At 58.0% G+C, this 21,616-nt stretch overlaps 5 protein-coding genes across 5 annotated transcripts; 3 read left to right on the forward strand and 2 right to left on the reverse strand.

Moving 5' to 3' along the window:
* Window positions 1-6,133: 6,133 nt before the first annotated feature.
* MST12 (Transcription factor mst12) lies at window positions 6,134-9,850 on the forward strand. The gene is made up of 3 exons (XM_047981731.1): window positions 6,134-8,824; window positions 8,897-8,980; window positions 9,131-9,850. The coding sequence occupies exons 1-3, from the start codon at window positions 7,101-7,103 to the stop codon at window positions 9,429-9,431; spliced, it is 2,109 nt and encodes a 702-aa protein (XP_047837691.1). The 5' UTR covers window positions 6,134-7,100; the 3' UTR covers window positions 9,432-9,850.
* Window positions 9,660-11,111, reverse strand: FAF1 (pre-rRNA processing and 40S ribosomal subunit assembly). Its single transcript, XM_047981732.1, has 3 exons — window positions 10,761-11,111; window positions 10,616-10,704; window positions 9,660-10,550 (listed from the first exon to the last, which is right to left on the reverse strand). The coding sequence occupies exons 1-3, from the start codon at window positions 11,053-11,055 to the stop codon at window positions 9,984-9,986; spliced, it is 951 nt and encodes a 316-aa protein (XP_047837692.1). The 5' UTR covers window positions 11,056-11,111; the 3' UTR covers window positions 9,660-9,983.
* Window positions 11,112-11,429: 318 nt separating this feature from the next.
* On the reverse strand, window positions 11,430-12,577 carry SWC5 (swr complex subunit). The gene is made up of 2 exons (XM_047981733.1): window positions 12,228-12,577; window positions 11,430-12,164 (listed from the first exon to the last, which is right to left on the reverse strand). Exons 1-2 carry the CDS (start codon window positions 12,548-12,550, stop codon window positions 11,513-11,515), a joined length of 975 nt encoding a protein of 324 aa, XP_047837693.1. The 5' UTR covers window positions 12,551-12,577; the 3' UTR covers window positions 11,430-11,512.
* Window positions 12,578-13,614: 1,037 nt separating this feature from the next.
* JDV02_000865 (uncharacterized protein) lies at window positions 13,615-15,366 on the forward strand (the record flags this gene model as incomplete). The annotated part of the gene is made up of 1 exon (XM_047981734.1): window positions 13,615-15,366. One exon carries the CDS (start codon window positions 13,615-13,617, stop codon window positions 15,364-15,366), a length of 1,752 nt encoding a protein of 583 aa, XP_047837694.1.
* A 1,295-nt stretch (window positions 15,367-16,661) lies between these two features.
* SNF2 (transcriptional regulator) lies at window positions 16,662-21,128 on the forward strand (the record flags this gene model as incomplete). Its single annotated transcript, XM_047981735.1, has 3 exons — window positions 16,662-16,754; window positions 16,837-20,847; window positions 20,907-21,128. 3 exons carry the CDS (start codon window positions 16,662-16,664, stop codon window positions 21,126-21,128), a joined length of 4,326 nt encoding a protein of 1,441 aa, XP_047837695.1.
* Window positions 21,129-21,616: the final 488 nt, after the last annotated feature.

A 21,616-nucleotide genomic window follows, 5' to 3' on the forward strand; every position in this document is an offset into this window, starting at 1 on the left:
GTGATATGAAACGCCTGCACGGTGTCCCGAACCACGGGGCCCGCTTGGCTGGCAAGCCGCTCTTCTTAGCTCTGTTTGTCACCAAGTTAGCATCGTTCCAATGCTCGGCAAGAGCATTCAACGCTGCGTCAACCTCCGCAGGTAACAGGGCAGCTCCGAGTATACGCCCGCCAAACAGTCACCCACTACGCTGCATGGCTGAGCCCTATATCGGGGAAGTGGATGCTGACGTGCAGGCAATACGAGCGCCGCGCGGGGCGATCATGAGTCGAGAGGCTGAAAGATGCGCCGGCGGCAACGACTCGCTATCCTAGAAGAAAAAGTCTGCCATCTCAGAGCTTTGTTCTTAAGCCGATCGAGTATGGTGAGTTGTGCAGCCCCAGGTTGCCCAGGTCCAAGATCTTACCAAGTGTCAGTCGGCCTGTCAAAAGCGTGAAACAGCTGTCACTTTGGACGAGCAAACCCCCAAATGGGTCATCCCCGGTGACCAGTACGTTACAGCTGGTTTGTGAGGGTGACTATTATGGATCTAAGCCCGGCCTTGTGGCTGCTGGGCTCAGGGCCTGGGTCGTCTCATGACCCCAGGAAGTCAAGAGGACGAGGTTTCGGCTTCTGCAGGGTGGAAAGACGTCGAGCAATGGGTTAGAACACAGGCTATCGCCGAAAAGGCTGTCAGTAATGACGCTCTTCGGCCGGTGCGCCGCCACAGAGCAGGCAATGGTGGCAACCGATGCGGGCTGTGTCCGGGTTCCTGGTTCCTGACGCTTAGTGCGTTGATCGGCTGCCGGGACTTCAAGAGCACAGAAGTAACAACGACCAAGGGCGAACGCCAACGACGGCTCCGGCGCCATCGCGTCGGCAAGGGCGGGTCGCGGTGGAGGACCAGTGCGCCCGGCTATGTTTCGCGCTTCACGGCATGGTGTTTTGTTTCAGGTTTCTCAGTTGGTATCAGCCTCGCTGACGGGCCTCGATGCGCGATGTACAGTAGGTAATAGTAGTAGTAGTAGTAGTAGTAGTAGTAGTAGTAGTAGTAGTTCAGAGCAGCAGTGTGGCGGGGACGTGCCCGCGCGACAGCGGGACTGACTGTGCCGTGCAGTGCAGGCGTCCAGAACGATCTCCCCAAGGTCTTGCAAATGCAAGGCTGGCGATCAAGCCCGCCCGTGTCCTCGTCGCAATGGCGCAGCGAGGCTTGACAGTCGCATGAAGCTACGGTCCAACCTGCAAAATGAGTCGCCACGACAACACGCAACTGAGAGCACGGGCTTGAGCATCGTGTACAGCAGCGATAACGAAATGATGGCTTCATCAGACGCTGCGAGCTGGTGGTTTGTGTTCCGTTCCGTTCCGTTCCTGCGTGTCAAGTCCGGATTGTCCGCGAAACAAAACCCGTCCGTCTCGTTGCGGACCCAAGCCAGGTAGGTTGTTGATGAGCGGTAGACGGGCGACTAAAACAGCGAGAGTCAAGACAAAGATCCAGGACGGGAACATGTAGGCGCCGACGGCCATATCAAGGAGCTGCTATTCTTGGCGGATCCGTCTGGGAAGATCGCCGCCCAGATACACCCTCGCCATGATCCCAAGGTACCATAGATGGACATGCCCAAGAATAACCGCCGGCCGGCCGAGAAAGAGAACAGAGCGACGGACGAGGAGGGCCCGAGGCCCAATGGCCAGGGGTCGACGGTTGCCAATGGCGCCGAGATGACTTGTCGTCGCTTGCAGGGGAGCTCTTCAGACCTGTGATTGGCTCCCTCAGCTTAAGCTTAGCCTAATTTTGGGCCCAAGTGAACTGCTGAAACACGGCCGTCGGCTTGTGATTGGTTTGTATCAGCCTGGGTCCCCCAGGCAGGCTGCTTCCCGCAGACTCGCCAGTGTCGCGCATTCATGCCATCGCGCACACGGCACCGCACGCACGCACGATCGAGAGTCGCGCCTCGTTTGCTGCGGGGATTATAGCCATGTCGCCTTGTCCAAGCACGGTCTCGTCGGCATCTGCCCGCCCTGTGAGCGCGCCTCTCGCAATCGCATCACATCGCATCGCATCGCATCGCATCGCATCTCATGGATCGCGGCCTCGGATCCGTGCCGCCGGCTAACAAGACGCTCAGTCGTGTCCTGGCGTGGTATGAGGGGCGCTTTTTAAATTGCGAGGGGTCGTGCAGACGGTCTCACCGCGAGCCGTTGCGGCTGCTTCGACTGTGCGCGCCGTTCCTTTCGGACGCTAACCCCGGCGCCGGGGCCTGAAGATCCCGTCGACGGTGAGAAATGGAGACGGCGGTTGGAACCCGTTGTGCAAGACAGCCGTCGACCGAAGCCGTCCCTTGCGTACTTCTGTCCCGCAAACACACCGAGGTGCTAGTTAGTAGTATGCGGGATAGTACCCAAATTGACCGAACGGGCGGGACGATCATGCACAAGTTCGTGCTGTTTCAGAAAGCCCTTTTTGTCGTGTCCACGACCATCGATCGAGGCAACCGACTCGTCACGGCGCACAGGAACGCGATTCCATGTCCCGTGTTGTGGGCCTACAAGGCTTGCACGACCCGCCACCTACCCTACGACCCCGAAGCGGTGGTTGTATGTGCGAGCCGATTACGAAGCAGTCGTAGTAACTTCTTTCTATCTTTTCGTTGACAGCAAGAGGTGAGCGCAGACAAACAGCTGAGAGCCTGGTGGGGCGTCGTAGCTAATGCGCGACGGTGCCCGGACAGCAGCAGCGATGGCATCGATGGCACGAAAAGTTGCAGTCTCTAAGCTATGTTCGAGGTGGTGCATGCGGGTATGGACTCGTGACCCCCTCCGGTGGCTGAGGAAATATTGTTGGTATTGCGAGCAGCACAGAACGGCGATGCGTGGTACACGGACGATCGGCTCGACTGCGGCTTCTGAAAAGCGAACTTGGCGCATCCTCCGCCCACACTTACCGGCCAAGCCTTGGGTGGCCGCCGGGAGATGCATGGCATGGCAGTCTCCCCCATCCTCACAAGACCTCGTGCATTGGCGCGTGGGGATGGAGGGGTGCAGAACGCCGAGGCGACCAGTGGGAGAGCGAGTGTTGTTAGCGCCGCGACTCTGGCACAAGAAAACGAATCTGAAGCATTGCAGCAGGCTTGTTTCACCTATGGAAGTCCCTCCTTCAAGTCCCAGACACGCCGGGATGTCTGCATCTGGCATGGAGCAAGTCGAGCCACTCATCCACCGAGCACTGGATTGGCTTGGGCGTTCCCACAGCCCCGTCTTTCGACGCGTGGTAAAAAAAGCATCGAGAGAGAAAATGAGGGAGAAGATAGAGAGGGGTGGAGTCATTTTGTCGTGCCGTTGGGTCCTGGAAACGGCAGCAGCACGGGACGGGCAAAGGTCGCACGGCCAGGCGCCGCATCCGACTGCGAGGTACGTACGAAGTGGTGGGGGCTGCCAGAGAGAGAGAGAGAGAGCGGGTGCGGGTGTACGGGTTTCCTGGCAAAGAAATTCATGGTGTCGCGAAGCGGAAGACGGGAAACATACATATAGCGAAAGTGACGCCGGGGAGAGCGAGCAGCAACAGGTGGACGCGCAGGGTCGGCCCTCCATGCGTGTCACTGGCGCTTGCCTCGTACGAACAGACGCCCGCGAGCGGCACGCACGTTGGTGAGGAAGGAAGGAACGGAAAGGCACAACCATGGATGCATTCCAAGGACGAAATCCTAATGCATGCTTCCGCCTTTCGCGCCCCTTCCGTCTCTCCAGCCATGGACAACCGGGATGGGGCGCATTCTCTCTCCTCTGAGTCGGGCGGGGAATGATGTGGTCTGAGCAGAAGCCGGCACAGACTGGCTGGTCTGTCGGGACATGAGGTCGATTTGGCGAGGGGTGCTGCTGGACAACAACTACTACTACGACTAAGGTACGTAGTACGTACCTGGCAACTTAACTTACAAGAGCCATACAAAGTACATATTTGTGGGCGGGCGGAGCGTGGTGCCGGCGTCATTTAATTTGGGCTCGGAAGGAGAACATGACTTATCAATATGCCGTGAACAGCTCGTGGGTCAGTCAGCGCATAGTACCTACGTAGCAAGTAGCCCAGGTCAGGTCATCATGTCAATGTTGGAGCAGTCGGATGCTTTCACCCGGAGCACGCACACCCCGACAGACTCCCTTCTCCTGGAGGACATGCGCGAAGTGACATTTGGCGGCGCCTTGTTGGCAGCGTTGGCCCAAAAGTAGTGCCCGTGTCTCTCGTTGTAATCAAAAGAGCATCCGACAACCAGTCGCGGCGGCCGCTTGTTGTTGGCGGATGATGGCGCGCGAGCACGGGCGCCGCCGGAGACGTGGGCTCGGCCGCGCCCCTCCCAGGTCGTCGGGCATCCGGCGTGGACTCGCAGGCAGCATGGCTGGGTGGCTGTGGATGGGTGAATCAAGCTGTGTGCACACGGGACCGGGGTCCTGCACAACAGTTTATTCTTGTCTCATCGACGCCTGTGAGTGCTGGGTGCAGGCCACACGCAGCCGTGGTGCGCCAGCGACCCACGCTTGGGTCACCAACAGGCCCAGCCGGCCTCTCTCTTGACCAGTCGTCTCCTCGCCGGGCCTGGGTTGCAGCAAGTGCACAGGGACATGGCTCGAGGAGATTGGCTGTGTCGCCGTCTCAACAACCGCCATGTGTCCAAGGCTTTCGCAGCTGTCATGCATCTCGCAGCGCCCGACTGGAGGCTGAATGGAGACGGGTGAGCACCACAACTGCAGTGTGGTGATGGGGAGACGATGAGGCTGCGGCGTAGGCACACAGGCACAGGCACAGGCACGAGCGCAGACCAAGGCTAAGGGCTTATGGATATGGATGGTGAAAACCCTCACGGTGTTGTCGCGTCGTCGCGAGGAGCTGGGCCTTGCCCAGTCAGTCAGTCTGCTCCGATGCCACAGGCCAGGGGCGTGCGGCTAGCCGAGGGGGCAAGGGGGAACGAGCGTCGATAGCCTCTTCTTCGCCGTTGCGGTTGGCAGACGCTATCCAAAAAGCTCAGGGTGGTGATGATTTGTGGCCAGGTACGTAATGCGACTCGCGAGCCTCTGTGCGCCTGCACCATCGTCTGTGCTCAGCCAGCGGCCGATGCTGTCCCACAGACGGCTATCGTCGCTGTCGCAGTCATCGTCGCGGGGTCCGTGGCGCAGCGCACAGGTAGGTGGCAGGACGTGGAGCGCAGCAACGAGCGCAGTCGAGGACGAGAAGCAAAAGTTGGTTTGGTGGCTGTGGCATGGACGACGAGGACCAGTGCTGCGGCGCCGCCATTGCGGCCGCTTGAACGCTGGCGAGCCACCGCCGCCAGCCTGCTGACCCACGATCCAGGGCCGGATGGCGGCAGAACAAGTCGAGAAGGCATTGAGACGACCGACCCACCACCATTACCTTGCTCGCGCTCAAGATCCCCACTCCACCCAAGGGGCATCCCTGGCCAAGGGGACGCGGAGCGTCGATGAGGAGGTACGCAGCGAGTCGTGGTTCCGCCCACCTGCCGTGAGGACGCAGAGCGATTGAACGATGGGACCGGCGAGTGGACCAAGCTGGCAGAAATAGCGTCAGGTACGGTCAGGTACCAGCACAGAGGTGGATTGATGAGGTCCGAATGCTTTGCATGCGTTGGAAAGCACCTGTGCGTGGGTTTGCAGCGACGACGACGACGACGACGACGGAGGAACGACAACAGACTGGGTCGTTGGGGCGAGGACGGGCAGCGGCATTTTCAACCACGGGGTCTGGGCCGGGCCGGTCGAGCGGACGTGGACGAGGAAGACGAGGACGAGGAGAACAAGGCTCCTGGACAAAGACGGCCCAGAGATCCATGGATGCCCGCCGCGTTTGCGACCGTGACGGTGTGGGATGGAGCGGCGCTGAGTCGTCGCCTGATGAGGGTGGTGCCAATAGACGGGGAGCGAGCGAGCGTCCAGCAACCATGGACTGGCAGGGTTGGACGAGGCGCCTCGTACCTGGACAGACGGGAGGGGAAGGGAGGTACATACCTGGTGGCTCGACGCCTGGCTGGACTCCTCGCTTGCAGGCTGTCCATCGGCCTCCATCAACGGGCTACCTTTAGTACCTAGGTACTAGCCTACCTACCTCACCTTATCCACTGCCTGTCCCTCCACTCCCTCCCTCCCTCCCGCCCGTCCCCTGAGATGGCTGCTGCTGCTGCTGGGGCTGCTGATGCCGATGCGGCGAGCGCGCTCAGGTCTCGCCCAACCCGAACCTCCCCCTCCTCCGGGCTCAGGCGCTCGTTCCCGCTCTCCCCCAGCGCCACGACTGCAGCCCTCATTAAACCCCAGCAGCCCCCCGAGCCGCCCATTGTTCCGTTGTGATTTTGAAATCTCTTCTTATTTCTCTTCCTCCCAACCCCCTCCGGCCCCCGTTTCCTCCCCTTCGGAGCCGCACGCCATCTGGTGCTTGTTTCCTTTCTCTTTCCCTTCGCGTGCCACGACGTCGTCTCGCGCCGCGTCCCAGCCTCCGGCCTCGCCTTGCTCGCTCGACCTCCCGCCCGCCCCTTCAACCCAACTCAGCTGGCTGTTCTGTGTGTGACTGGGCTGCGAAACTCGTCGGGCTTCTTGGCCACGCTCGCGTCATTGCTCTTTCAATTTTTCTTTGGCTCGTTTAATTCGTCTCGGATCCCGTGGATCTTTCTAAAAGCGCGCGAAGCTCGCTGCGTCGGCCCCCTCGCCAGCCTCATCCGCCTGTGTCGAGCCTGCTGCGCCTCGACGGCCAACACCACGTTCCGACTCGATCTCTCCCACCACTCGCTAGACGCAGTTGTTGGGCCTTATCATTGCCGTGTGCGACAATTCCGTAACTCCGGGCTGGCCTCGAACATTTTTTCGCACCTCCGTCGTCGGCCGTTGCAGACGCGTTCTTCACCACACCTTTGCAGCACCTGAGGCAGCGCCTTGTCACCACCACCACCGTCCTCCTTTCACCGCGAACAGTCGGCACGAACCGCCGCGGCCCCTCATCAGCGGTGAACCTTTACAGGCCCCTCTCCTAGGTCCCGTCCGAGCCCACCGACGGCCGCCGTACGCCCACCCTACTTCCGGGGCCACGCCTCCGCTCCAGCCTCCGCCGGAGGACGACGCCCGCCATGTATTCGCAACACGCGACCATGGCTCCTCAGAAGCCCGAAACGTTTATGCTGAGCACCGAAGCGCAGCAGGCATTGCCGCACGATGCTCAGGTCGCCCTGCAACAGGTCGACAATCTCAAATACTTCCTCATTTCTGCCCCCGTCGACTGGCAACCCGATCAGTACATCCGGCGGTTCCTCCTCCCCACTGGCGAATACGTCTCCTGCGTCCTGTGGAATAATCTCTTTCACATTTCCGGCACTGACATCGTGCGGTGCCTGTCCTTCAGATTTCAGGCCTTCGGCCGCCCTGTCAAGAACTCCAAAAAGTTCGAGGAGGGCATCTTCTCGGACCTGCGAAACCTCAAGTCAGGAACCGACGCCTCTCTGGAGGAACCCAAGAGCGCCTTCCTCGACTTCCTCTACAAGAACAACTGCATTCGCACACAGAAGAAGCAAAAGGTCTTTTACTGGTACAGCGTCCCGCATGACCGTTTGTTCTTGGACGCGCTTGAGCGAGACCTGAAGCGTGAGAAGATGGGTCAGGAGGCTACGACGGTTGCCGTGAGCGAGCCCGCCTTGTCGTTCCAGTACGACTCGTCCCAGTCGCTCTATGAGCAGCTCACGAAAACGCAACAAGCAAACTCGTCCTCTTTCAACGCTCAGCAGGCGTCTTTTTCTCAGAGCCAATCCACGTCGCCGGTCATGCGAGCCATGGATTCGATGCCGCCTCCTAGCATGATGCCGCAGTCGATGGCCCCTTTAGCCGAGGGCATGGACGCGATGGTCCCCTATGATTCGATGCCCATGACGGCCGCTGTGCCCCAGCAAGTCCAGCCCGTAAAGAGGGATCCCGACTTCACACGTGTCCAGTACAACCAGAATGGCGTGCCAATCACACATGGCCACCAGCGTCACGCCTCGATGCCGGCTTACGGCTTGGAGTACTCCCCTGCCCCTTCGTTTGTGTCGTCTCAATACGAAGACTACAGCAATCGAGGCATCTCCTTCGAGCCCATCACGCCACCCCAGCAGGCTCTCGGCATGGCTGGTGAGCCCGCCTACATCGCCAATGAAGAGACGGGCTTGTACTCTGCCATTCCTGATCACATGTCGAACATGAACGGGCTGAACGGCATGGTCCAGCTTCCTCCTTCCAATTTGGCCGGGTCCCAGTTCAGCCGACCATACGGCTCAAACAACGTCTACTCGGTGATTGAAGGCTCACCAACATACAAGCAAAGGAGACGGCGCTCATCCATCCCGCCGTCAATGTCGGCCATGGCTGCACCTCCAGTCTCGCATCCCACTGCCGCTCACCGCCCGTCTGACCTCAGGAGGTCCGTCTCCGCCTCAGTTGGCCCGGTCGCTGAAGGTGAAGAGTCGGCCAACAACTCGCCTCCTGGCCTGTCATACAGTGCCTCGGGTGCTTCCATGGCAAGCCATCACCACAAGGACGTTGTGGACATGTCCCGCCATGGTACGCCCCTGTCCACCGTCGATGGCAGTCCCGCCCTGCACCCCATGGCTATGCAGCAGGAGTATGCTCAAGTCCCTACTGAGGACTATGGCGGCGACGGCTCCTTCAAGGACCACCGCCGCAGTCTCTCCGGGCCCAACGGCGTGGTCCGCCGTGCCCGCTCGGCGACCGTCATGGAGCTTGGCCCGTACCCGCACAAGTCTCACTCCTGTCCGATTCCCACGTGCGGACGCCTGTTCAAGCGTCTCGAGCATCTGAAGCGGTACGAATCAATGCTATTTCTCTTTTGTCAACATTATGCACCTACGGTGTCAAAATCTGACTGAATCCACAGACACGTGAGAACACACACACAAGAAAAGCCCTACATCTGCCCTCATTGTAGCAAAGCATTCTCCAGATCGGACAATCTTGCACAGTATGCTCCCTTTTCTTCTAAACGTCTTATTCCCCTGCCATCCCCTTTGGCTGTACCACCACCGCCTTTTAACCCGCCACAGCATCCAAAAGCGTTTGGACAGATGCCTTCTACATCCGGCAGACCGTGCTGACTCATTGCTCTCCACAGGCACAAGCGTACCCACAGCCGAGAGGACGGCGGAGACGGCTCGTTCAATATGTCGGCTGAGGAGGAAGAGGAGCTGTCTGGTGAAGATCAGCTTGGCTCTCTCGAGGAAGCGTCGCCCACGTCAGAAATGGCGTATGCTCCTGGCTCCCTCAATTCAGCCGCACATGCTGCCGCCACCGACGCCAGTGCCTCGAATAGTGGACGTTCGCAAACGACCATGGGGCAGACGTTCAACAGCCTGCAAACGCTCAGCATGCCTATGACTATCAGCCAGCCGGCCACGATCAACGGCATGATGTGACAAGATTTGAATTTGCCATGAATCAGTTTCTTTTGGTTACCTTACAGCTCTTTATTTGTCCGCGCAGCATCTATCTACGGAGATCAGGCGCCTGCAGTACCACTTGTCACTGCTTTCCACTATGTCCTACATTTTTCATTTTCACCTTCCGCGTCATTTAGTCGTAGGGAAGCGTCCGCCCCGCAGCAAAAAGTCTGGGAGGAGCCGTATAGATACATGCCCGGATGGTGAGCTGCGGAGCGTCAATATATGCTAGGAAAGCCGCCGGGTGGGTGATCCGTTGCTGGCGTGAGGTGCGAATAGCGCATTTTGTACATCTACCTGCTTTAACTCGAGGAGATGACGGACAGGATCATTAAGTGTGAATCTTGATACTATAGTTCGATGGATCAACGGGTAATGAAGAACCAATATATCCCATATGTTGATATCTTTGCCCAGCCATCATCTGGTGCGTTCGTATTGGTGTGCAGCATGAGGATGACGCTCATTACGTCGTAAAACTCGCCTCGTGAGCGCACGAACAGGCCTGGAGCCATAACATCACCACAGTCACCTCTTTGATCTTCTGCCAAACGTGTCCCTCCCGCCCTCGATCCTCTTGACATCATGCTCGCTCAATCTCAGCTCTGCGCCCTTGAAAGTCCCCATGCCTGGCCGGTCTACGGCTAGGTCTCTCCCACGGTCTCTCCTCCTGCTTTTGCCCTTGCCGGAAGTATCCCTCTCGAGGATGACGCCGTTCTCCCTGGCCTCGCGCCTGCGCTTGGCCTCTCGGGTGTCGGCGGCGGCGACCATGCCCTTGCGCATCTTCATGGGCATCTTCTCTTGTTTGTGAATGGACAAGGCGGAGCCTAGGGCCTGGATGCGCATGTCGGTGGCACGCTGGCGGGTGCGGCCCGCGGCGAAGGCCTTGGGCTCGACGGCGTTGGCGGAGAGGGAGGTCAGGGGTCGGGTGTTGCGAGAGAGGAGGTGAGACTCGGCGAGGAGGCGGCGGAGCTCGAGATCCTGGGCGAGGAGGGAGGGGGCGTCTTCGGGCAGAGGATCGGAAGAGGACGAGGTTGTGGATGGCTGGGCGGATTGAAGCTGGGATCGGAGGGACTGGTCGGGCGGTCGGGAGGACTGGAAAGAGATAGTCGGTAAGTGAGACGGCCAGGGGAAGGGAATCAAGAGGCGGGTGTCAATACCATGAAAGCCTTGAGTTCGCGTTTTGACATGGTGTTCGCTTTTGGCGTTTGCGAACTCGAGTAATCTACCACCTCAACCGTCGGTGCGTCTGCAAACCCGTCAGTCCTTGCATGTTCCCAGCATATGCAGAACTTAGCACTGTACCGGCTTCATCGTCCGAAATCTCGTCATCCGATAGACCGCCCCATTCAGACTCGTCCTCGCCGTCGCTTTTTGCGTCGTGCCGTGGCCGCCGTTGACCTGCCTCGCCATCGCTGCTGCCGCTGTCGTTGTCGACCACCTCGTCGTCTCCATCGTCTCCATCGTCGGCAGCCGGCGGTGGCTGGTCGGCCTCGATGGGGGCAAAGCGCGACTCGAAATGCCGTCTGAATATTTCGCTAGCATCCTCTTGTGAGATTGAAGGCTCGGGGGCCTTGCGCTTGCCGAGGACCGTCATCATGGGAGGGCTCGACTCTCGGTGAGGTTGATGAAGAAAAGTTCCGTTGTGAGTGGGAGACAATGGCGGGAGGTTATCTTTTTTTCTGGGGCGGGATGCAGGGTCGCATACCTGGTCCCACTGCGCATGTACAAAGCTACATGGATGGGGCCTCGCCAATGCGACAAAGCATCCATCTGAAGTATATCGTACGCGGCGACTGCAGCATACGGTCGAGTAACTTGGGGATCTTTGCATGTCGTTGGAGCCGCACGTTACATTTTGTCGCAAAAATTGTTGCAGACATGGCCACACCGCTCTGCTCATACGAAGACGGCAAACTCAACAGTGGCCGATTGACCATAATCTCGTCCGCGAAAACACATTAGCTTCCGCTCGTGATATCTGAATTTACAAAATCGCCGTATTCCGGCTGTCCATGGTATCATTCGTAACGCTCATAAACTACAATGCAGCCTCATCACGCCCTTGTTGCCATCCTCGCTCTCCGCGCCTCGTCCTCTCTCCTCGCCTCGCTACGCGCTAGGAATGCCTCCCGCGCGCCGTACGACCCCTTTGACTTGCTGGCTAGCTCCAGCTCGTCCTGAATTCCCTCCTTATCGACGAACCCTGCCCAGTCCATGCGACTCTTCTCCACGGTATTGAGCTTCTTCGCCTGCGCCTCCTTGGCGGCCTGGAGTCGGGCCGTAACGCCGAGATTCAGATCGGTGCGCCCGAGACCGGCGTCGACAATCGGTTCGAACGCTGATCGGAAGGCCTTCTTCGTCGCGCGCTTGGTGGGCGAAACGTCGAGCGGTGGGCCATCTTGGCTTTGGGAGGCGAGGTAGAGCTTTGCTTCGGCGGAGTCGCGGGCGACCACTTTTTCTTCCGCATGGACGCGTCCAGCGAAGTTGTACGTTCGCTTGATTCGAATCGTATCTGATGAATCTCCATCGGGCTGGGCAATTTGGTCATCACCAGCAGTCCCGTTGACCCCCGCTTTCGAGTCGTCTGGTTGGCTAGCTGTCGTGGTGGCAGACTGAACGGTCTTGCCCGACATCATTTGTTGCCATACAGCATCGACGTCAATGGTAACGGGCCCTTGGGCCGCCGCGTATCTGCGTTCTTCTTTCCTTGGTGGTTGTTAGCCCATGACACCTCAAAAGCGCTAGATGAAAGGCGAGATCAGCTCGTACTCTTCGGCGCGTTGCCTTCTGGTCTTGACCAAGCCTCCGTCACCGCCCGCTTCGTCGTCGAAGATCTCGCCCTTGTTCTTGGCTCGCTTTTGGCGTTTGCGGCCTTTTGAAATGATCGCCTCATCGCCAGAGTTGTCACAGCCGTCGCCTTGCGCATCGCCGCGACTTGTCGCGCTCCGTTTTGTGGCTGTCGGTTCGAGGGAGTCGTCTTCGCTCTCCGACTGCTCCGAGCCGGCATCCTGAGCCTCATCCGGAGCGAAGTCGGAGTCGGCCTCGGATACATAAGTATCATCTTCGGGGTCTATTGAAGGATCTGGCGACATTTCTGTTCCTGATGCTGCGTGGTGGTAGATGGAGGGAATCGTCATGTTATAATACGACGGGCGCTAGTGCAGTGCTGCAGGTCATGGTGGGTGGCAGAGCGGTCCCCAGGCGAATGACTAATAATGTGCGCAACTACAGTATACAAACTTGCCCGCTCGTTGGGAGGTGAAAGCTCGGCAGGACAAAGCTCGCTTGAAAAAGAGGCACGACAGAACGCAACTTGATAACCACTTTCTGAATTTGTGTGCAGAACCTCCAAGTATCATATAGAAGGGCAACTACGGATTTGAAGCACCTTTGAGTCGCGGCATCAGGAACCATTGCTGCCATTCCTCTCATCGATATCATACCCTAGAGGGCCTAGACACGGTGCTCAACTTACGCACGCCTTACTTTATCAACGCTATTGCTTTGTACATACTCGCGTCTATGCCACGCGCTTGTTCATGAGGCAACCAATGCCCCGAGATAGTTGCACAAGGAGGTGGCACTCGCTGTCTTCGCTGCGGCTTGCCATCCTCCATCGGGTTGTGATTGTTTGCGTCCATCACCCGCGCGCCACAGTGCCTCGTCCAGACCCCATGGGCTCGCTGCCACACGTTCTTTGTCACAATGATCATGGGCACAAGCACCAACATCGTCCTCTGCGTGAGCAGCCTCCCATCATAGTTCTGTCTAGGGGCCATCACAAAAGGGGCGTTGAAACATGATCCCGTAAATGTTTCTCCGTGTCGGTCCCCCTTACCAGGTGCGTAGCGATCTGGACCTAGAGACAGCAGAGAAATTTGGATGCAAACCACTGGTGCGCCACCAGCGAGACAGGGCGCTCAGCGTAAGTTTACGGTGTGTGGGCGAGCGAAACGTCAATTAGGTTCCGTTGTTCGCGGTCGACGGCAGAGCTTAGTCACCGGAACCTTCCTGGCTACAGCCCGCGAGCAGTAATATCCAAGAGTTACAAGTGCCAATAACTTTTTCTCTTCACCCCTCCTCCACCATTCCGTCCACTTCCCTCCTTGCTCCCTCCTCTCGACCCCCCCCGCTCGCCACGCTCGGTCTTCCCACAATGGCGAGCGACGACGATTTCGAGATCGAGGTCCCCGAACTGTCCGCCGACGATCCCATGAGGGCGTTCCTGCCCACCGCCTTTGGGAAGCAAACTAGAGAAGCCAATATTGCCGCCCAAATTGACCGCAGCAAGCGCGTTGTGGACGAAGGACCAGCTTCCCAGGCGGCGACCCAAGGCAGTGGAATCCAAATAAACGAGTCCGGCGCCAAATTAGGCTCGAGCTCGAGCGATGATTCCGATTCTTCTGATGGCGGCGACGACGACGAGGAGTTCCCCGTGTCGCATGAGCTGGTATTGAAAACGCAAACTCGGGCAGTGACCACAGTCTCCCTGGACCCCGCTGGAGGAAGATTAGCTACTGCCTCGCTCGACTGCAACATTAATCTCCATGATTTTGCATCCATGACGCCGACAACGCTGCGCGCGTTCAGGACTGTCGATGCGTACGAGTCGAAGCGCTCGGCGGCGTCATCGGAGTCGCACCCCGTTCACCATGTTGAATTCAACCCGCTCTCTGGCAGTGTCTTCCTATGCGTGTCGGCCCATCCGCAAGCCAAGATTTTGTCGCGCGACGGCGACATCTTGACCGAGTTCGTCAAGGGCGACATGTATCTCCGGGATATGCACAATACGAAAGGTCATATTTCGGAGATAACCACAGGCACGTGGCATCCGACAGATAGGAACATCTGTGTCACAGCTGGTACAGACAGCACCCTGCGGGTCTGGGATGTCAACAACAAGCGTTCGCAGAAGGAGGTCGTTGTGTTTAAGTCCAAGGCTGCTGGATCAGCCGGCCGCACTAAGATGACTGCCGTTGCTTGGGGTGGAGCGGCATCAGGAGGAAGCAATGTTCTGGTCACGGCCGCCCTAGACGGAACATTGATCTTGTACGGCGGCAACGGCCCATTTTCGAGGCCGGCAGGCGAGATCCGCGACGCACATAAGCCTCAGACTTGGACTGGCGGCATCGATGTTTCCTCTGACGGTCGCATGGTTGTCACGAGAGGCGGAGACGACCTGATCAAGCTCTGGGACACGCGAAAGTTCACCAAACCGCTGGTGACTGTTTCGCACCATTCAACTTCCGACCACTATCCGACAAGCAACATTCGCTACGCGCCCAACTCGACTAGTATCATCACTGGGTCAGCGACGGGTCACCTCCACATCCTCAACCCGGGCAACCTTCGCGCCGAACATGTCACTCCAATCACACCGGGCTCCGCTCTAATAGCTGTCAATTGGCACCCAAAAATCAACCAGATCATTACAGGTTCCGCCAATGCCGAGACCCATGTCCTCTATAGTCCGACTTTGTCGAGTCGAGGAGCGGTTGAAGTCATGTCTAGGGCGCCGAAGAAGCGCCACATCGACGACAACCCAGAGTTCACGATGGACCAGTCTGTTGGCATCTCAGGAGACACCATTGTAACCCCTGGCAACCTGGCAGGGTCGCGAAAGGCTGGGGTTACGGGCACAGGGCGCTCCAAGGATCCAAGGCGGCCACACGTCCCACAACAAACACCATTTCAGAAATCACAACCGGACGAAAAGCATGTAGCCGAGAATATTCCTCTCGCGCGAATGCTGCACGAGGACCCTCGCGAGGCGCTGCTCAAATACGCGGACAAGGCTCAGAATGACCCGATGTTCACCAAGGCCTGGAGCAGAACGCAGCCGCAAACGCAGTACGCGGAGCTCAGTGATGACGACGAAGAGCCAGATAAGAAGAAAGTGAAGAGATAATCTGCCACGGTGCCGTATAATGCAGGGCTCTGGCATCTCAGCAGCATGAAGGCGGCCAACGAGGCCATTTCATTCAGGCTTCATCACAGTAACAAGTAAGAAGCCACAATACAATGCCTAAGTGCAACAGCGAAACTGGCAACTGATGCAGTGGGACAGCTACGCGAGGCATAGATACCGTCCAACTTGGCGTACGCAACGGAGTATCGACTGGGAAATGCGTGGTTTGCGTGAGTAATTGGACGGGGCCGGACCGGCTCCATGGCAGCAGCGGTAGATATTTTAGAGCGCCTCTTCGGCAGGTCGTGAGGCTTCGATTCGCAAGGAACAGCGTCCAGGAGGCTGCAAGGCCTATTCGAGACGCGCTACCAAGCAGCGCGTCTTGGTTGAGGGAACCTCACGTGATCACTAGAGGTGGTTGTGACATGCAGGTCAGGCACAACCCAGCCGCCGGCTTACATAACTTCCTAAGCCCCTTTTGGCCTCAGGCTCGGTGGCCGGCCGTGTTGTTGGCTTTTAGGGCGAGCGCCACTCAACAGGTGGCCGAAGGGGCGCGTGCGGGCGCGGGCGCGGACGAGCGCTGGCTCTGAGTGGCTGCTGCCGGGATTCTGCCTGCGCAGGGGCCGTGCTGAAATTTACTGTGGCAGAGCGTCGCTGAACCGCACCAGCCGTCACGGGCGAATCTTGTCGGTTGTGTCTTCACCACTCCCCATCATCAAGCAGCCCAGAGGAGCGCGCGCGCATCCCAAAAAATCGCCAGGTCCCTCGCAAACCATCGCGGCCATCTCCAATCCTCGCCAACTTGGCGTTGCACGCGACTTGCACCCCGCCCACGCGCCTGCTTCCCGCCCCGACGCGCCCGCGTCACCAACGCTGCACATTTTTCAATCCCTCGCTCCCTGTCTGCCTCCCTCCATTTGCCTCCCTGGAGCGTGGTGCTACCCCCCGACGCCGCAACTCAAGCAGTAGTAGCGCAGCAGCAGCTTTTTGCGCGCCGCACATCCCGACCCTGACGCGCCTCCAAGACGTGCACACCTCGGCCACGCCAAACGACGACGACACCCCCTCTCTCGTCGCCCTCGTCGACGCGACAATCCTACCGCTTTCGGTTCCTGGACGCTCGTTTTTGTTACTGCGACATCGAGCTGCGGCCACGCGCCACCCGCGCCGCGACGACCTCTGATATTCGCCTGCGCCCTCTCGTCATGCAACGTACATAAGCCGAGACTGATTTTCCATCTCTGTTTGGGAGGTACTCTGGTATATATCGTGTCAGCAGACTCACACAGCCCAATATGGCGTCGGTGCAGGCTCCGCCAGCGGTGCAGCACCCTGGCGCGCCCATGGCTGCCGGCGCGACTAAACAACAGGCCGAAGAGGTCTTCAGGGTGAGTTTGGGCTCTGTTGACGCGCTCTAGATCAATATTTTTGCGTCTGCGCCTGCAGACAATGCGTCTAACTGGCCTCTAGAAATTGAAGCAGATGAAGGAACAGGGTGTCCCTCCCACCGACCCCGAGTACATCAAGGCTTCTCATTTCCTGATGAGCTTCCAGCAGCAGCACTCCATGCGCCGGAATCAGCAGCAATTTATGCAGCAGCAGCAACAACAACAACAACAACAGCAACAACAGCGCCAGCAGCAGCAGCAGCAGCAGCAGATGCCAAACGGGCCAAACGGCACGGTCAATGGTATGCAGTCTGCGCGACCCCAGCAAGGCACGCCGCAGTCTCAACAACAAACTGCCACATCTCAAGGCACCACTGCGGCACCAAGTCAGAACTCTTCGGTCACCGCCGGGCCCACCCCTGCGCCAGGCTCGTCTAGCCAATTCAGCCAGCAGCAGCTTGCTCTGCTGAGGCAGCAGATACACGCTTTCAAGCTGCTCACTAAAAACGCGGGAGTTTCTGCCCAGCTTCAACAAGCCATCTTTAACCAGCGGCAACGAAGACAAGCTGTGTCTACGGAGTCAGCGCAGACAACACCAGTCAAGACTTCGCAGCCTGGCCAAGAGCCCTCGAAACCGCCCACCGCGGGTCCAGACACGACACCCCAAGACGATTCTTCGTCACTCCCCAAGCCGCACATGTATAAGACGGTCAAGTCGCCGTACGGCACGAGCATGATCCGGCCGACCATCAAATATATAGACCATGCCGAGCGCAAGAACCGATGGTTCATTCCCGGCGTCTTCCCGACCGGAGTCGATTTTGATCATCTCCGTTATGAGCGAGAAGTCGTCGTGTTCAACCGCATGAGCCAACGCTATGCGGAGCTTAAGAATTTGCCTGCCAACCTCGCGCACTGGGACTCAACGAAGGAGACACTCGAAGCGGACGACTCGCTGAAGCTCAAGGCCATAATCGAGATGAAGGGCCTGGGGTTGTACGCCAAACAGCGCGCCCTGCGCGACAAGATTGGCCGCCAGATGATGCATTACGACAATCTCGCCATGACCACCAACCGCTCCTTGTATCGTCGCATGAAGAAGCAGAACGTTCGTGAGGCTCGCATCACAGAGAAGCTGGAGAAGCAGCAGCGTGATGCCCGCGAGAACCGTGAGAAAAAGAAACACGTCGACTTTCTCCGGGCCATCTGCCATCACCGTTCCGAGATTCACGAGGCCGCCAACACCCAGCGCACCAAGTCTCACAAACTCAGCCGCCTCATGTACGCCCAGCACTTCAACATCGAGAAGGAGGAGCAAAAGCGCATCGAGAGGACCGCCAAGCAGCGTCTGCAGGCCCTCAAGGCCAACGACGAGGAGGCGTACCTCAAGCTGCTCGACCAGGCCAAAGATACCCGTATCACCCACCTTCTTCGCCAGACAGATGGTTTTCTGCACCAGCTTGCGTCCTCCGTCAAGGCTCAGCAACGCCAAGCTGCTGAAGCCTATGGAGATGACTCGGAGAACTTTGTCGAGGAGGAGAGTGACAACGAAGACGAGGAGAGCAGCAAAAAGATTGACTACTATGCAGTGGCTCATCGCATCCGTGAAGATGTCACGGAGCAGGCCAACATCCTTGTTGGTGGTTCTCTCAAGGAGTACCAGCTCAAGGGTCTTCAGTGGATGCTGTCGCTTTACAACAACAACCTTAACGGTATCCTGGCCGACGAAATGGGTCTCGGCAAGACTATCCAGACAATTAGCTTGATTACGTATCTCATTGAGCGGAAGCAGCAAAGTGGACCGTACCTCGTCATTGTGCCTCTCAGCACGCTGACCAATTGGAACCTCGAGTTTGAGAAGTGGGCGCCGTCGGTCTCGAGGATTGTATACAAGGGTCCGCCCAATGCTCGAAAGCAGCAGCAGGAAAAGATTCGCCAGGGCCGATTCCAAGTGCTGCTGACGACATACGAGTACATCATCAAGGATCGTCCGATCCTCAGCAAGATCAAGTGGTTCCACATGATCATCGACGAAGGCCATCGCATGAAGAACACAAACTCGAAGCTCAGTGCGACGATCCAGCAGTACTACTCGACGCGCTTCCGGCTTATTCTCACCGGTACCCCGCTGCAGAATAACCTTGCCGAACTGTGGGCCATGCTCAACTTCGTCCTGCCCAACATCTTCAAGTCTGTCAAGACGTTCGACGAGTGGTTTAACACTCCGTTCGCCAATACGGGTGGCCAGGACAAGATGGAGCTCACTGAAGAAGAGCAGATTCTTGTCATTCGACGTCTGCACAAGGTGTTGCGACCATTCCTGCTGCGTCGTCTCAAGAAGGATGTGGAAAAGGATTTGCCCGACAAGACGGAAAAGGTTATCAAGTGCAAGTTCTCTGCTCTGCAGTCGAAGCTTTACAAGCAAATGGTCACGCACAACAAGCTCGTGGTGAGCGACGGCAAGGGCGGCAAGACGAATGCTCGTGGTCTGAGCAACATGATTATGCAGCTGCGAAAGCTCTGCAATCACCCATTCGTTTTCGACGAGGTGGAGAACGTCATGAATCCCATGAGCATAAGCAACGATTTGCTCTGGAGGACGGCTGGCAAGTTTGAGCTGCTGGACCGTATCCTGCCCAAGTACCACGCGACCGGACATAGAGTTCTGATGTTCTTCCAAATGACGGCCATCATGGACATCATGGAAGACTACCTACGCTACAGGAAGATGGAGTACCTCCGTCTGGATGGTACGACCAAGTCAGACGAGCGGTCCGACCTCCTACGAGAATTCAACGCACCAGACTCCAAATACTTCATGTTCTTGCTGTCGACGCGCGCTGGTGGTCTTGGTCTCAACTTGCAGACTGCTGACACCGTCATCATCTACGACTCGGACTGGAACCCCCACCAGGACTTGCAGGCGCAGGATCGTGCCCACCGTATCGGACAGAAGAACGAAGTGCGAATTCTGCGTCTCATCAGCTCCAATTCGGTTGAAGAAAAGATTCTCGAGCGTGCAAGGTTCAAGTTGGACATGGATGGCAAGGTCATTCAGGCCGGTCGGTTTGATAACAAGTCTTCCGAAACGGATCGCGACGCCATGCTTCGAACGCTCTTGGAGACAGCTGACATGGCCGAGTCGGGCGAACAGGACGAGATGGAAGATGACGAGCTCAATATGATGCTTGCTCGTAGCGATGATGAGCTGGGCGTCTTCCAGAAGATTGACGAGGAGCGGGCGAAGGATCCCGTTTATGGCGCTGTTGCCGGGGCCAAGGCCAAGCCTCGTCTCATGGGCGAGGAAGAGCTCCCTGACATCTACCTCCACGAAGGCAATCCCATCGAGGAGGAGAGCGAGGAAGTCATTCTCGGACGTGGTGCTCGCGAGCGCACTAGGGTGCGATACGATGACGGCCTGACAGAAGAGCAGTGGCTGATGGCGGTTGATGACGACGAGGATTCCCCGGAGGCGGCTGCCGCTCGAAAGCAAGCTCGCAAGGACAAGCGCGAGGCTAACAGGCTGAAGAAGATGACCGTGTCGAATGCGGCGGACGAATCACCCTCAGCGAGCCGCGCCAGCACCGAGGAGATTGAAACCCCCAAGAAACGCGGGCGCAAACCGGGCAGCAAGAATGAAAAGCGCAAGGCGGAGGATGGCGAGGAAGAACCGCCGGCCAAGAAGCGCAGGGGTCCTCAAGGGCGGCCCAGCAAGGTCGGCCTGAACAACGCCGACTCGAAACTTAGCCCGCAGCAGCGAGACATCCTGCAGAAGAGCCTCCGGAGTCTGTACGACGCGCTGATGACCCTAGAGGTGGACGACATCGAGCCGCCCGCGGAAGACGACGAGTCAGACGCCGGGAAGCGGCTGGTCATCGGCCCGTTCATCAAGCTGCCACCAAAGCGCGACTACGCCGACTACTATGTTATCATCCAGAACCCCATTTGCATGAACAACATCAATACCCGCATCAAAAAGGAGGAGTATTCTAGCCTGGGAGACATGCGCAAGGACTTTGACCTCATGATCAAGAACTGCCAAACATACAATGAGGACGGGAGCATCCTTTACCAGGATGCCAAGACTATGGATGTAAGTGCTGGGACATCCCACCCACGGAGTAATTGGGACGTTGCTGATGCATTGATTAGGAGTTCTTCACGACCAAGTATCGCGAAGAGCTGGAAGCGCACCCCGAGCTTCAGGAGCTTGAGAGTGGAGGTAAGGCGGGGTCTGCCGCGCCGTCGGGCAACGGAGGCACACCGCAGCCCAGTGGGACGCGGATCAAGATCATCTCGAGCAGTGCTCGCGAGGCGGCGGCAGCGGCAGCGGCCAACGGCTCCAAAACGAACGGCCAAAGCGACGAGGAATGAAACATGGCTTGACGCGGTGTGTAATTGGCGGGGCCTGTTCTGGCGTCCTGTGACGCTGTAAACACACGATGTAGTGATGCGACGGCGCGGTGGCCAACAAAGGCGGCGTCTGGTTGATGCTTGCTGTTTTTTCGAGGCCCATTTTGAGCTTCACGGCGTTTTGGCGGGCAGGAATATTGGGCACGTGTATCAGAGCGACGGAAGAGATTCAGGACAGCAAGTCGTATACCACGCGCAGCAGGCGGGAGGGGTGGAGGAGGCTGACGGGAGAGCGAGCAGAGCTGTTTAGACCAGGACGTAAAATGTACTATGGCACATATTCACAGTAATGTCGTGAGACACCTCGTGGACGCGATGTTGATTCGGGAAAGTGTGAATAGGTTATCCTGAGAATGTCTTTGACCTCATTTGCCCTACTAATCCGCTGCGAGGACAGGGATTGCCGTAAATGGAAGCACCTGGCGAGGCGACTGGACGGGGCGCGCCGT

This window comes from Purpureocillium takamizusanense, chromosome 1 (assembly GCF_022605165.1).
Source record: "Purpureocillium takamizusanense chromosome 1, complete sequence".
NCBI classification, from domain to species: Eukaryota; Fungi; Ascomycota; class Sordariomycetes; order Hypocreales; family Ophiocordycipitaceae; genus Purpureocillium; species Purpureocillium takamizusanense.

Bases quoted from the DNA above. Each gene is read 5' to 3' on its own strand.
- MST12 (XM_047981731.1), top strand. From the start codon at position 7,101: ATGTATTCGCAACACGCGACCATGGCTCCTCAGAAGCCCGAAACGTTT. The intron at 8,825-8,896 runs GTACGAATCAAT...CTGAATCCACAG, and splicing joins CGTCTCGAGCATCTGAAGCG to ACACGTGAGAACACACACAC. The intron at 8,981-9,130 runs GTATGCTCCCTT...TGCTCTCCACAG, and splicing joins AGATCGGACAATCTTGCACA to GCACAAGCGTACCCACAGCC.
- FAF1 (XM_047981732.1), bottom strand. From the start codon at position 11,055: ATGATGACGGTCCTCGGCAAGCGCAAGGCCCCCGAGCCTTCAATCTCA. The intron at 10,705-10,760 runs GTACAGTGCTAA...ACGGGTTTGCAG, and splicing joins GATTTCGGACGATGAAGCCG to ACGCACCGACGGTTGAGGTG. The intron at 10,551-10,615 runs GTATTGACACCC...ATCTCTTTCCAG, and splicing joins GCGAACTCAAGGCTTTCATG to TCCTCCCGACCGCCCGACCA.
- SWC5 (XM_047981733.1), bottom strand. From the start codon at position 12,550: ATGTCGCCAGATCCTTCAATAGACCCCGAAGATGATACTTATGTATCC. The intron at 12,165-12,227 runs GTACGAGCTGAT...ACAACCACCAAG, and splicing joins AGAAGGCAACGCGCCGAAGA to GAAAGAAGAACGCAGATACG.